General features: G+C 40.4%; 1 protein-coding gene across 4 annotated transcripts in view; it reads right to left on the reverse strand.

Annotated features, from left to right (window-relative positions):
* Window positions 1-14,843, reverse strand: part of LOC127574629 (sterile alpha motif domain-containing protein 12-like) — a 102,601-nt gene that overhangs the window by 15,494 nt on the left and 72,264 nt on the right. For 2 of the 4 annotated variants that reach the window (XR_007956939.1, XM_052023787.1), the window contains exon 5: window positions 76-189. Coding sequence is in view for 2 of the 4 variants with exons in the window: in XM_052023787.1 (XP_051879747.1) it covers window positions 76-189 (114 nt within the window). In the remaining 2 variants the exon portion in view is untranslated. Of the gene's footprint in view, window positions 1-75; window positions 190-14,843 lie in introns of those variants that run through there. The other 2 variants (XM_052023788.1, XM_052023790.1) reach the window with 2 other exon arrangements.

Here is a 14,843-nt window from a genome sequence, read left to right on the forward strand (position 1 = left end):
GGGTTTCCTGTTGTTGTTATTATTAACTATCAGCAAAATTTCAGTGAATTATCAGATTATCAAAGTTCCTCCCACCTCTGCGAATTGTTCCTCTGTCTTCGGGTTCCCCAGGTTCACCGCTCAGAGTTTCCCTCTTTTGCACACTGACAGATGGCCTCCTGGTTCTTGGCGTTTGTTGCACAATACCTGCTGGGTGACCACAAATAAATATGCTCAACTGCAGGGACTTAACTTTATAATAGCTAACATTTTTGGATGTTACGCAATCAAATATCATGTGATTGGATATCAAATCATTATACAAGATGTGCTCAGTACATCCAGTAAAGGTTCCACAGTTGGCAACCCAGATATGACAGGGAGGCTAGACAAGTACAAGGACAGAGAAGATGCTGCAAAAGAGTCTAGTGTAAGCATAACATGTTACCTCGGGCTTTACCTCACAAAAGAGGGCTTTCTTTTAAATGGAAGTCATTAATGATGAATTTGCATATCCCAAGATCAGCACGGTAGTGTAGCGGTTAGCTTAACGCTATTACAGCGCCAGCGACCTGGGTTCAATTCCCGCCGCTGTCTGTAAGGAGTTTGTACGTTCTCCCCGTGTCTGCGTGGGTTTCCTCCGGGTGCTCCGGTTTATTCCCACATTCCAAAGACGTACGGGTTAGGAAGTTGTGGGCATGCTATGTTGGCACCGGAAGCGTGGCGACACGTGAGGGCTGCCCCCCAGAACACTCCACGCAAAAGGTGCATTTCACTGTGTGTTTTGACGTACATGTGACCAATAAAGATACATCATCATATCATCAGTGTCAAGAATTCTGAATGCAAATCTACAGTTTTCAGGGACTGTCATTCCTTCTACATCTCACTTATTTTAAGGTTAAAAATGTTAAAAGTTTTATCCTTGGAAATAAGGGCAGACCATTCAAAGCAATGTGCAGTTCCATACTCAAGCATATTATAACATATATTCAAGTCAGGATCAAAGCATTGAAACAATGTTCTCAAAGTCTGTAAATCAATGGAGATGCACTGCAATAAATCTGAAACTGTACAGATAGGACAGCAACTGCATGAACAAAAACATTCAAATGTTTACAGAAGTTGAATGCTAACAGGTCTTGGTAGAAGGGAAGCAGCTTGCAAAATCCATCTCGTTGTAGGAAGCAGCAAAATTAATTGTATTTTGATTCAGTTCTTTCTGGAGACGGCATTATTTTCACTGGATTTATTTTAAGCAAGTAAACATCCTTTTCTTGGTAATGTTTCTCGTAAGGAAATATCTGTTTTTTTAAAAAAATTAATTCTATACTAATATGCTGTTCAAGAAAATGCCTGTTCAAAATAGCAAAGATTCTCTGTATCCACTTCATATTATACTTGAATCAGTACAGTATATTATTTCTATTTTGTTTGGTCAATTTCTGCAAAGATTTCAAATTATCCACTATAACTTTGGAAGAAACACATTTGAAACCTCAGGAAGATATTTATGTCATTTACATCAATTTTCCTGGGGCTTCAGCAACTCTTGCTGGATTACCAGGGTAGGATCCCTGCAGGAAGCCATCCTCTATAATTTCTGCTGCCTGTGTCTTGGTACATGATTTCTGTAGATTTGCTTCACATCTTATACAAATTGTGCACATCAAACCTTTGGTGCTTAAATGTCAAATTCTCACCAGTTAATTAATTATTTAACTCACTAAGCAAATCCATACCAATGTTTCAATAGTCTTAGTTGGGCATTACTTTTAAAACACTCCAACTTCCAGAAAACACAGCAGGGCAAAGATTTTACATCTCATCAAGAGGGCTGTTAGCAGCTACAAATTTCAATTTTACACATTTTCTATGTAACTGTAATTTGAAGTCAGCAATATTTTAAGTTGCAAAGCAATAGCTCTCAAAACAGAATTAAAAACAAAGGATTCTTCTTTGTTTTTGTAAAGAAAAAAATAAAATTATAGTGGCAAGGGACTAGGTGCAAGGATTTTGAAAGACCTTTCTTTAGTTGAAATTCTAAACTCCAAAGTCTACTCCTAAAGAATGAAACTAACCTGGACATTATCAAGAGAAAAGATCAATCAATTGATTAGAGCAAACACTCCAGCTCAAGTGGATTTTGTCCAAGAAGGTGAGGAATTTTCTGTGCCAAACAAATGCAAAAAATTAGTTGGAAATTTCTACTTTGAAGTTAGTTGTGATTCAGGAAGCTAATCTAAATTAAATTAGCTAATGGCTTTTTCAAATGTGTTTCATCAATTGTCCACAAGTATACATGAATATATGGTTAGATTTTTATCAAACACCTAGTTGGAGGTCGAGATATCTCTACACAAAAGGTAATTATTTTCAAACACTACCTGATTTTTATATTAATATTTATAAGCTTTGTTAGCACAACATAGTCAAATCACAGAAATGGTATTTATCTTCATGATGGAAAACTTGCCATTTTCCTTTAAATGAAGTAGTCTTGTATCTTGACAAGAGTGAAAGGACAACACCAAACAAGGTGCAGAGAACCTACCAACCCATATTTAAGAAATTACTAAGTAACAGCATGAAGAAATGAAATGATTGATTGGACTATCTTGAATCAAAGTCAATCAGTTAACTGTATTGTTTCTCTGGATGCCATTTCACACCAAATACAAGCAAGAATGCCCCCTACTGATCCTGCACAATTAGAATTTCAAAGAAAATTGCATAATTATGGACTTAATACTAGAAAATCCAGAGTGAGAAATTTAGCCAGTCCTGAGTCCATATGAAACAATCCTTCCATTTCCTATTTCATGGCATTTCCTTCATGATTCTTGCCTCTTCAATGCTCCTGTTAAGTGGTGAAAATTTCAGTTTGTCATCTAAACCATCTCCACAATTTGTTGAAGGAAGCCACATGCATTAAAGAAAAACTTGGAGTATTCATGTTAAAGCAACCAAGGCCAAAGTGGCATGAGAAATGCAATTTATTTTGGCAATGAAGATCAAGTGCAGAGGATTTGGCTATTTAAAACAGGTAAATAAAGTACCTGGACTTTGATTTTGAAAAATCTGGGGCAGAACAGATTTTGACCATTCCAAAAGATACAAAACTTTATTTAGGAAAGACGAGGGAAAGACAGGGGAAAAAATAATAGAAACTGGTTTTAAATAGTCCATATAGCTTCAATGTTAGTAACTCTCTTGCCAAATTAAATAGTGACAATGATAAATATCTTCTTCATGTTGAATGATTTATACTAATGATGTGATTCCTGGAATTGGTTTGAAATAGTTTATGAGATTCATTGTGAGAACTCAATTAATAGTACAATAAGTTTCCTGAAGCAGACTGGTTTAAAGACTGATGATATTAATTTATATTGATTGCCCTATAGGGCTTAGGGACTTATTTGAGACTTATGTCTTCAATATTCACCAAGTAAAATAGAACATACAAACCAAAAAGAACCCTGAAGTTGGTTTTCAAAGGAATACTAACAACAGCAGTTTCAACAACACTCAAGGAGCTCGACACCGTACAGGACTTAGCAGCCCGCTTAGGAGGCACCCCATCCACAACCGTTCACTCATTCCACCACTACAGGAGGCACCACAGCAACTCACGAAGACTCCTTAGACAACACCTTCCTAACCCATGACCTCTACCAGCTAGAAGGACAAGGGCAGCAAAAGCACGGGGAGCCCCACCGTCTGGAAGTTGCCTTCTAAGACACACAGCATCCCATCTTGGAAACACATCACCGTTCCTTCACTGTCGCTGGGTAAAACTCCTGGAACACCCTCCCTAACAGCATTGTGGGTATATCCACACCTCAAGGACTGCAGCAGCTCAGAGTGGCAACTCACCACCACCTTCTCAAGGACTATTAGGGATGGGCAATTCAATGTTGGTTCAGCCTGCAAAGCCCACATCCCTTGAATGAATAAAAAGGGTCGCTGTCAATTTGGATTTAACTGCCTTACACGAAAAGATGGTGCTAATTCATTGTGCTTTGATTTTATTTTGATTCAAATGATCATCAACTGCTTATTTACACCTTGTGATTGGTTCGATTCTGTCTGGATGCATGAGACAGATCAGTGCTGGGCAACTGGAAGCATTCCTTTCCAAAGGATAAACCTTGTGCTCGATTGAAGAGTAGCTCTTTAATTCATGTTACTGCGTGTGATTAAATGCTTGAAAAACGGATGAAAGGCACTGCACAAAAAGTTGGCAAAAGCTGTCATACAGTGAATGAAGGCTGTAATGTACAAGTCAGATCAGAATGGGCCACAGACCCTAATGTTTTCCTTGCTGTACAAGAGCTTCGTTGGGCACACAGCCAGAAATGGTCTCCCCAACGTGTCATCTGGCATTAGGCTCCTGCAGTCGATGTCACTTCTATAGGGCCACTTCCCCTTCGTCCTTTTCAACACACTTTTCCTTTGATCATCTCTCTTGTTTCTCCCCTTGATGTACGCCCTCAGGAAAGCCTGGGCTCATCTGATAGTTAGACTGCAGAATTGGTAGCAGACGACCCAGGTATGATACTTTGGCTGGTGTGCACTGTAAAGAAAACTATCCAAGTTTGTCCAGCCTCTCCTTATAGCTAATACTCTCCAATCCAGGCAACATCCTGGTGAACCTCTTCTGTATCCTCTCCAAAGCCTCCACATCCTTCCTATAGTGTAGCAACCAGAACTGCATAAAATACTCCAAATGTGGCCTAACCAATGTTTTATACAGCTGCAACATGACTTCCCAACTTTTATATTCATTGCCCCAAACAGTGCATGCTGTACGCCTCCTTTACCACCCTATTCACTTGTGTTGCCACCTTGAGAGCTACGGACTTGCACCCCACGATTCCTTTGTACATCACTGCTCCTAAAGGTCTTGCCATTTACTGTATGCTTTCTGAATAAGCTCCACTTGCCTGCCAAGCTTTGCAATCTTCTCCATTCAGATAACAGTCTGCCTTTAGATTCCTGTTAGCGAAGAGCATGACCTCATCCTTTCCCACATTAAACTCCATTTGCAATGCAGGCAAATGCAGGTCTTCCCAATCTAGTCTAACCACTGCTTTGTAAAGCTGTCACACAAATTCTACCCTCCATGTTCTGGTTCTGTCTACACATTTCATTTTCATTGATTTCTTTCTCTACCTGCTTGTTACATTTTCTATGCACATGGCCTCTTTGAGCAAGTCTCTTTACACCTTTACTTTTTCTATCACCACAACTTTGTGAGAAGTTTGATGCCTATTTTTTCAGGTCCACAGAGTACAACCTCATATTTTTAAGCTATGAACCGTATTTGCTATAGTTTTCCATTCAGTTAAACTATAAATATCTTTGTAATTCAGTGATTCCATCTATAATCCTGTCTCTCCTGATATACTAGCAAATTCTAGTATGTGGCTTTCTAATTTATTACCAGAGATACAAGAAATTCTACAGATGCTGGAATCTGGAGCAATACACCAAAAGTGCTGGAGGAACTTAGCAGGTCAGGCGGCATCCATGGAGGGAAATAAACAGTTGACGTTTCGGGCCAAGGACTGGAAAGGAAGAGGGTAGAAGCCGGAATAAGGTGGTGGGGAGAGAGGGAGGAGCACACGCAGGCAGGGGATAGGTGAGTTCAGGTGAGGGGGAAGGTAGGTGGGTGGGGGGGGGGAGATGTAATAAACTGAGAGGTGATAGGTAGAAGAGGCAAAGGGCTGAAGAAGGAGGAACCCAGTATCAGAGGGCAGTGAATAAAGGATGGGGGAGGGGAGGAGAGGAGATGGGCAGGTCATCAAGGTGGGGGAAGGGAGCCACAGGAATAAGGGAAGACAAAGGAGTGGGGGGGGGGGGAAGAAAGGGTGGGGTTACTGGAAATTAGAGAAATCGACGTTGAGACCATCAGGTTGGAGACTCCCAAGGCAGAATACAAGGTGTTGTTCCTTCAACCTGCGTCTGGCCAACAGAGTCATTTGCAAGTTTGGCGAACAGTTGACACAGATCTTTGTGGGACAACACCAGTCGTATCATGATGCTCAAAGCAGTTGCTCATAATTCCGGGTGGTACAGTTGCACAGCAGGTAGTGCTGCTGTCCTTCAGATCAAGCAACCCAAGTTTGATACTGACTTCCGGTGCGGTCTATGTGTAGTTATATCGTCTCAGTGATTATGCTGGTGTTGCCTGGGAGCTCCAATTTCCCGACTACTGTAAATTACCCAGACTGTAGATGGGCAGCATAGTATCAGTGGAGGTTGATGGGTGCATGGTACAGAATAGGTCTTGAGAACAAAGTAGGGGAAATGTGTTTCTTAGGATTGTTCCGAGAGTTGACATGTACTTAATGGGCTGAATGGCCTCCTTCCTGATTGTAAAGTAATACAAAATATGAAAGTCCCAACTTCCGCCACCTACCAATATCCTACACAGGTCAATAATTGGCCTTCAATTTCATGACCTTCAACTTTCACACAATTCAAAACAAAAAGAGAACAATACTTGGCACTTTCTTTAATTGAAAATTGTTCAAGGTTTATTCACTTAAGTTTCTCAATATTGCATTGTGTCCTACAAAAACAAAATGCAAGTCTGCATTTCAGAATAACTAAATAGGAACATGATAAAAAAAAACATAATTAGCCTTTCAGAATGGTCAAACCATGAGAATGACAAACCATTCTAATTATGCCCAGATACCACTGCAATCACCTGAGACTATGCAGAAGAATCCCGAACTGAAGTGTAAGATTTATGCACAGAGCTGCTTGAGCTTCCAATCTTTTATGCTGGTTCAAAAGTCATTCTGCATGCATGCAGTAATCCCTACCCTCAGTCTGCAGAAACTCACCAGTTAAACCTGAATTTCCATAGATTGCATATCATCCATAAGCATTAAATTCCATTGTCAATGTCCTGTAACAGACGTGACCAGCAGTCTGACCAATTTAAGTCAAGTCTGCTCTTGTACTGATGTCACTAGGTAACTTTAAATTCAGTTTAAATGCAAATCAGCCAACACATTTGAATCTCTGGAACTGTGAGCAACCATGAAGTTAAAGCACCGACTTTTCTGATTTTTCACTACTGCATTTATTTGGATACATTTTCAGATTAAATGAGTTTCATTTAGTAATGTCTGATCATGTTGTTTAATTGTGCTCATTCATGGGAATTTCTAAATTATTAAACTTGTGCAAATGTGTCTGCACAGAAACCTGGGCATAACTACCATCCATTGCATTCCCTGCATGGCAAACCTAACAGAAACTCCAGGCTCCCAACTATGATGAATTCAATAATAAACTTGTTTTATTTTGGGCAGTAGTTGAAAGTTGCAGAAATGTGATAAAAGAAGTATTGCTTGCTGACAGGCAGAAAATGCGTCATTGCCGCAAGGTAGCACAGAAAGAAATCTTTATGCCTAGGCCAGTTCCTCGTCACACCCATTTGCCAGTTCCTCCCTGTAACACGACAATATTTTCCTTTTCAAAATTAGTTCCAAATCTTTTCAGAAGTCACCACTGAACCCTCAGGCAGTTTATTCCAGGTCACAACTCACCAAGTAAACACTCCTACATGCTCTCACCAGTTCTTTTACCAATTACCTTAAACCAGCATCCTCTGATAACTGGTAATCTTACTATTAGGAATTTTTATTTGCTTTATTAAAACTACTTATGATTTGAACATTGCAGCAAATCTCTAAACTTTGTCTAAAGTACACCACTACCCACTTTTCCAATTTGTCCAGATGAATGAACCTCATCCCTGGTACTAGTCTGGTAGATGCTTTCTGGACCGTCTCAAAGGCCATCACCTAAATTCTAGCTCTGTGAATTTAACAGTACTCTGGCTGAGGCCCAGTTTGTTTTTTTAGAAAAAGGTGCAGCACAATCAATTTGTCATCAAGGATGTATCAACGTATAAACCAAATCTTCAAGTTCAAGGACATTTTCTTGTCAGGGAAAATGTATTGATTACCAGTTTTACATTCTATAAACCACAGAAAGGAACACAGGAAAGTACAGGGCCTGAAAAAGTCATGTTATTCAGATCAACACCAGAATATATTGATCACTCATTTTCTAGTGAAATGTTAAGCAATTGGTCTTAAGGTCATCAACTGTGATCACATTCCAAACATTCACCACCATCTATGTAAGTTACATTGGTTCCATGCATTCATCTTCCTTGTTCTATGTTTAACCACATCCCCACTGGCTTTGTGATCACTACAAAAAAAAATATAAAAAGGGATCAACATTACTTAAGAATCTTGTATAGCTGTGAGGACTGTTTCTGCTCTTAACCAGGGCAATCAAACTCAGTTTCCATTGTTGGTTCTCTTTTCCAATGCAATGTTCTCTCTACAATGCAGCAATCCCCCAATCAATGCCAGGATTCCCAAATATGATCGAACCAATATCTTGCGAAGCATCTGCGCAGCCTGCTATGACATTCATGAAGGCGAATGTGCAATTTCACTACTGCATTTCCTACTTCATAAACTATACCAGTGAGAAACACTTTGGGATATCCCAAGGTTGTGAAACATGTTATATAAATGCACATCTATCCATCTCTTTGCAGCTATTTTAACTATGCAGTGAAAGAACTGTCCACCAATAACCACAAAATCCTGATGCAGGATCTCAGTCTGAAACGCTGACCCTTCCTATGCCTCCATAGATGTTGCTCGACCCACTGAGTTCTTCCAGATGTTTGGTTTTTGCTCCAGATTCCTGCATCTGCAGTCTGTCTGTCCCCACAGAACCCTCCTCTGCTGCTGTATTGTGCACAGCAGCACCGTTTTTTGCTGTTGCTACATTTTCTCCTACAATGGTCTCATCTTTTGACTCTTTTCAGTGTTACGCTTTTTGGTACATGGAAGTTGTTGCCTTGGAGTAGCTCAACGTTCTGATTAATCCAAAATCCTCTACATCAACCTATATCATAGCTTTTAAATAGTGTTCCCTAAATTAACTGCCATCTGAGGCAAGGTATTGAGACACCTCTGACCTCAATTCTTTGTTTTTAAAACCTTGCCACTTGTTGAGAATACACATTCTCCTTAACAGCTCTGCCTTCAATACAATAATCCCAAGCAAACTTGTCACCAAACTCTGAGACCTGGGACTCAACAACTCCCTCTGTAACTGGATCCTTGACTTTCTTCATCAGTGCTGATTTCCAACTTCCACATCAGCTACCTTTTATAGTATTGGCCATTCCTGGGTAACAAAAAGGTTCTGTTTTTACAGAGGTCTGTATGTCGATTTTTGGTCTGTAAGGCGGGAAATACATGACTGATAAGAAAGACTGATAAGGGCTGTCAGAGGTTACAGCAGGACATAGGATGCAAAGTTGGGCTGAGAAGTGGCAGATGCAGTTCAACCCAGATAAGTGTGAAGTGGTTCATTTTGGTAGGTCAAATATGATGGCAGAATATAGTATTAATGGTAGGATTCTTGGCAGTGTGGAGGATCAGAGGGATCTTGGGGTCCGAGTCCATAGGACGCTCAAAGCGGCTGCGCAGGTTGACTCTGTGGTTAAGAAGGCATATGGTGTATTGTCCTTCATCAATCAGGGAATTGAATTTAGGAGCTGTGAGGTATTGTTGCAGCTGTATAGGTCCCTGGTCAGACCCCACTTGGAGTACTGTGCTCAGTTCTGGTCGCCTCACTACAGGAAGGATGTGGAAGCCATAAAAAAGGTGCAGAGGAGATTTACAAGGATGCTGCCTGGAATGCGAAGCATGCCTAATGAAAGCAGGTTGAGGGAACTCGGACTTTTCTCCTTGGAGCGATGGAGGATGGGGGGGGGGACCTGATAGAGGTATATAAGATGATGAGAGGCATTGATTGGGTGGATAGTCAGAGGCTTTTCCCCAGGGCTGAAATGGTGGCCACAAGAGGACATAGGTTTAAGGTGCTGGGGAGTAGGTATAGAGGAGATGTCAGGGGTAAGTTTTTTACTCAGAGAGTGGTGAGTGTGTGGAATGGGCTGCTAGAAACGGTCGTGGAGGCGGATACGATCGGGTCTTTTAAGAGACTTGGATAGGTACATAGAGATGAGAAAAATAGAGGGCTATGGGTAAGCTTAGTAATTTCTAGGTTAGGGACACATTCGGCACAGCTTTGTGGGCTGAAGGGCCTGAATTGTGCTGTAGGTTTTTCTATGTTCTAGTAAAAGTAGAGAGAGAGAGATGAAACTAGTTCTGCTGTTTGCAGGAATGAACATGTGTACATATGTCGGACTTTTGAATTCAGTGATATTTATGGGAGCTTGTTTATATGTAGGGTATCCTTAAGTCAGACCTTCGTAACCCGGGGTGACCTGTACTGAGTGAGATTGAAATGTTCTTGGATTTTGTGCCTGAGGAACTGAGTTCACTGTGCCTTTGGAGGTGATCTCCTAAGTTTTATGGCTTGCTTTGTTTAAATGTATGCTGACAGCATACCCTTCTGTGTATTTGATTACCAGCTTAATCATGTAAGTATTGCACCATGACAAGAATGACCGAACTATCGGTGCAAGATGTAATTTCTTTTTAAAAATAAAGCTGCACAGCTTTATTCTGTCAAGGTTAGTGTGGTAGTTTCATCATGCTGTAAACTTCCTCTCTCACTGTCAGTGCCAGATTATTAAGGATCTAAACCTATTACTATGTTTAACCTTGGGATGGGCGGGAAATATATACAATGCATTTAGCTATGACTGCAACTTTGTACATTTAAAAATAACTCTAGTAATACAAGAAAAAAATTATTGTTGGTGTTCTATTTTTAATGAATTAACTGATCATTGCATTGAATTTGTAATTATGCAACTTGTCATATGGGTACCTTATTATCGATAATAGATGCTGTCGATCCCGGTAGATGGTTCTGTTTAGACTTTCTTCCCTCTACTCTTTCAGTCCTGATGTGGGGTTGCAACTCAAAACATCAGCTATGCCTTTGCCTCCACAGATGCTGCTTGACCTCCTGGGTTCCTCCAGCCAGTTTGTTTGTTTTTGCTCTGTTTAGACGATTTTTGCAATTTGGTAAATGGCTTCACAGCAGGAGTTATTGAAAACACTGAAATGTCTTCTGCGGTGTTGATAAAAGTGATGCGTGTTAAGGGATAAATCATTAAAGTCAAAATTGATGAATAGGCATCTAGGCAATTTGGGCCAGTCGTGTTAGGAGTGTTGTGTTCTATCTTTGCAATTTCCTTTCTCTTTTGAATTGCTGCTTTTGCAATGATTTTAGGTTATAACATTTTAAATGAGATTATAATCAACTTTTAATATTTGTGGCAATATAGCTCTGGCAGTTTTTTTAATTTCAATTTTATGACTATTTTCTTCCCTCCCTCTTGAAGTCTTGACCCTTTGCTGTTGTATTTGCTGCAGGCAGTGGGCATCTCTGGTACACCATTTGACCTTTATCCTTGTGAATATCAAGGCCCCTTTGCTGCAAAATTTCAATGGCAAATTCAGTTTTGCAATTTCCAGCAGGAGAGGCAAGACAGTGAACAAGAACAACACTGTGTGTTTCTCTTCTACTTGGTGCAGTTACAGTGCTCCTTGCATACTTGAGGCTGAGGCAACTCTGCACAAAGAATTTGTCCCTCTGGCTAATTGCACTACATGACAATTGAGTTCATTTTCTTTCACATGCATTTTATTTTGATGGGTGAGGAGAAAGATGGGTTATTTTAAAGTGGTTTTGGAACCACATTATTTTATTATTGAGATAAATAGCCTTTAATGGATGTCAGGCATCCAGGGAATATTGTGCGGGGGGAGGGGGGGGGGGGGAAGAGGGTAGTCAGCTTTGGAATCATCTTGTCACATTAAATAAGTATGCAGCATATTGTAGTTTAAATGTTTTATTCTGTTTTTATTGTCAGTTTAAAAACAAAATTAACTGATCAAAAGGTAGAGGTTGATTTTATATTTGAAAGACCAGTGAATCTGTGCACTAAAGCTCACCAACCAGACTGAGTGCTTACTGATTGTAGCATCAAGTATCTGGAGAATGATGTGTGTGTTACATTAAAATGCATTGCTAGTAATTATCAAATGTATCTGTTCTTGCTAAGCCAATTTTTTCCCCCAAAAAATCTACTGATATAGATGTTTTGAAATTGCACTTGTCCAGGCTGACACTGAAACCTACAAATTGTATGAGCAAATACTGAAAAAGCCCTTTTGATTTGAACCGGCTAATCCCCTCAAAAGTCCAATACCCTATATGGCATAGTAGACCATTCAACCTATCAAGTCTCTGCCTGCTCTCAGTGGAGCAGTCTCTTTGGTACCTTTCCCCTGTCTTTTCCCATAGACCTACAAAATATTCTGTGAAGTGCCTGTTCTGTTTTCTTTTGAAAGCACTGCTTCTGTTCCTGCCATCCTTACAGACTGTGAAAGTGAGATCCTAACTATTCTCTGTATTTTTTTAAAAAATCCTTGCATCTCCCTTGTATCTTTTTCCTAAAATCCACACCCCTTGGTCTGCTAATCAGAGTGGCTTACACTTGCTTGCCCTAAATCAAACATGGTCTTTCACACCTGTCTGTAAAATCCTGTCAAACTCCTTTACTCCCAGGAGATAAATCACCAGGGAAACAAGGGACTGCAAATGCTGGAATCTAGATGAAAATCACTACGATGCTGGAGGATCATAGTGGGAGATCTGCTCTCCCCTCCTCCCCCACACCTGCCTATCATTATCTCTTACCTGCATCTGCTTATCACCACCTTGTGCCCACCCCGCCTCCCCTCTTTTGTCCACCTATCACTGCTCTGCTTTTCCTATCTTCAGTCCTGAAGAAGGGTCCCGACCTGAAACGTTGACCACCTGCTTTTCCTCGAAGTGTTTTTCCTCCAGCATCATAGAGAAAGCACCAGTTTGTCCAGGCTTTACAGCTGAAATCTTTCATCCCTAGAATCATTCTAGTAAATCTTTTTCTAAACCATCTTTGGGATATTTTGTATCTTTCCTAAAGTTGGGTGATCAAAATTAAATGTGATATTCCAGTTGTAGCTTAACCAGAGTCTTCTACAGGTTCAATGCAACTTCCCTTCTTGTACTCTGCATCATTTTATGAAATCTAAAATCCTGCATGCTTTATCAACTAGTCTCTCAACGTGCCCTGCCACTTGCAAGGATTTGTGCACATAAACACCCAAAGATAAGGCATTTACTGTTTGTCACTGAATGCCCTTTAAATGTCAGTTTTGAGAGATTTTAATCAGTATTTTGCATTCAGCAGCTGTGCCATTGTACAGCTAAAATTGTAAACTGTGATCACTTGCAGGGAAGTAACCAATACATTGAAGACACTGAAAGAGGATATGATCCTGAGATTATGATCAGTGTTCTTTAGGAAAGCATTATGATAGTTACTTTTATGCAAGGATTGGAGAGGATGAAATATGATAACTTTTTTTTAAACTAAATATGTCTGTCAGCAGAGTGTTATTGCTTGGCCTGCAGAACTCCGGCCAGTCGAGGACTCCAAGCCAAGAGCAGCTTTGCCATGGAGCAGCTCCTGTTGCTAGAGCTACTGAGGGTGTCCCCTTCTACCCGGAACCCCTCACCCTGCCATGTACCCACAGAATCATTCCACAGCACAAAGGCTTTAGCATGGTGGGGAAGAGGACTGGGACATCAACAGCCAAGAGGGGCAGTTCACATGGAACATTGATCTCCTAAGATATTGCAGTGTCATCCAAAGCATGCTGCCTTGTTTACGTTGAGAGTGCCACGTACAAAATCTTTAGAAAATGTTGACAATAGTACCTTCTCAAATTTATCCATTCTTATTCCTCTAGTAGCTTTAATGTTTGGAAACTTGTTTTTTTCCTCCTCTTGGTTAGTTAATTTAAGATTAAGATCTTTATCAGTCACATGTACATCGAAACACACAGTGAAATGCATCTTTTGAGCAGAGTGTTCTGGGGGCAGCCCGCAAGTGTCGCCACACTTCCGGCGCCAACATAGCACACCCACAACTTCCTAACCCATACGTCTTTGGAATGTGGGAGGAAACCGGAGCACCCGAAGGAAGAACATGCAGACATGGGGAGAACGTACAAACTCCTTACAGACAGCAGCCGGAATTGAACCTGGGTCACTGGCGCTGTAATAGCGTTACGCTAACTGCTATGCCTCCGTGCCTGCCCATAACATGTAAACAAAATATGTACTTGGTCGTAATAACATTGTATAAAATGAAGAATCGCCCAATACGGAAAGGTGTTACTTAAGAAATGGGAAGAGAAAGGTGAGTAAGCAGTGGAGGTTAAAGTTGCTGTTTTACTTCAAAAGATGTAAGTGATTGCTCATTATTTTAATGAGTGTGAAACAGATGACCACAAAGATTACAATACCGGTTTGACAGACTGTTGCTGACAGTGTCAGCCTCCAACACAATGATGAAGCAACAAACTGTGGACAGTGGGAATTAAATGAATTGAGATCGGGTTATGCGGATGAAACAAATGCAATTGAAGCAGACAAGAAGTGCTGGAGGAACTCATCGGGTCAGGCAGCATCTATGGAGAGAAATTAAACAGTTGACGTTTTGGGTTGAGACCCTTCATCAGTGGTTTTGATCAGAAGTCACTCTTGGAGTGATGTCCTTGGGTGTGTTGTGAAACTCGATTAAAGGTACGCATATGTTACTTGAGCATAATGAGCAATTGGATTCGTCACACAAGAAATTATTTGGGGATTTTGGAGTTGATCACACAGTTTAAATAATTTTTGTTCAGATCACATGGCTAAATTTGGGTAGCAATCATTATTGCTGCTAACCAAGTATTCATTAATTTGATGGAACAGAGAGTAAAAAAAACAAT

This window comes from Pristis pectinata, chromosome 9 (assembly GCF_009764475.1).
Source record: "Pristis pectinata isolate sPriPec2 chromosome 9, sPriPec2.1.pri, whole genome shotgun sequence".
Lineage (NCBI taxonomy): Eukaryota > Metazoa > Chordata > Chondrichthyes > Rhinopristiformes > Pristidae > Pristis > Pristis pectinata.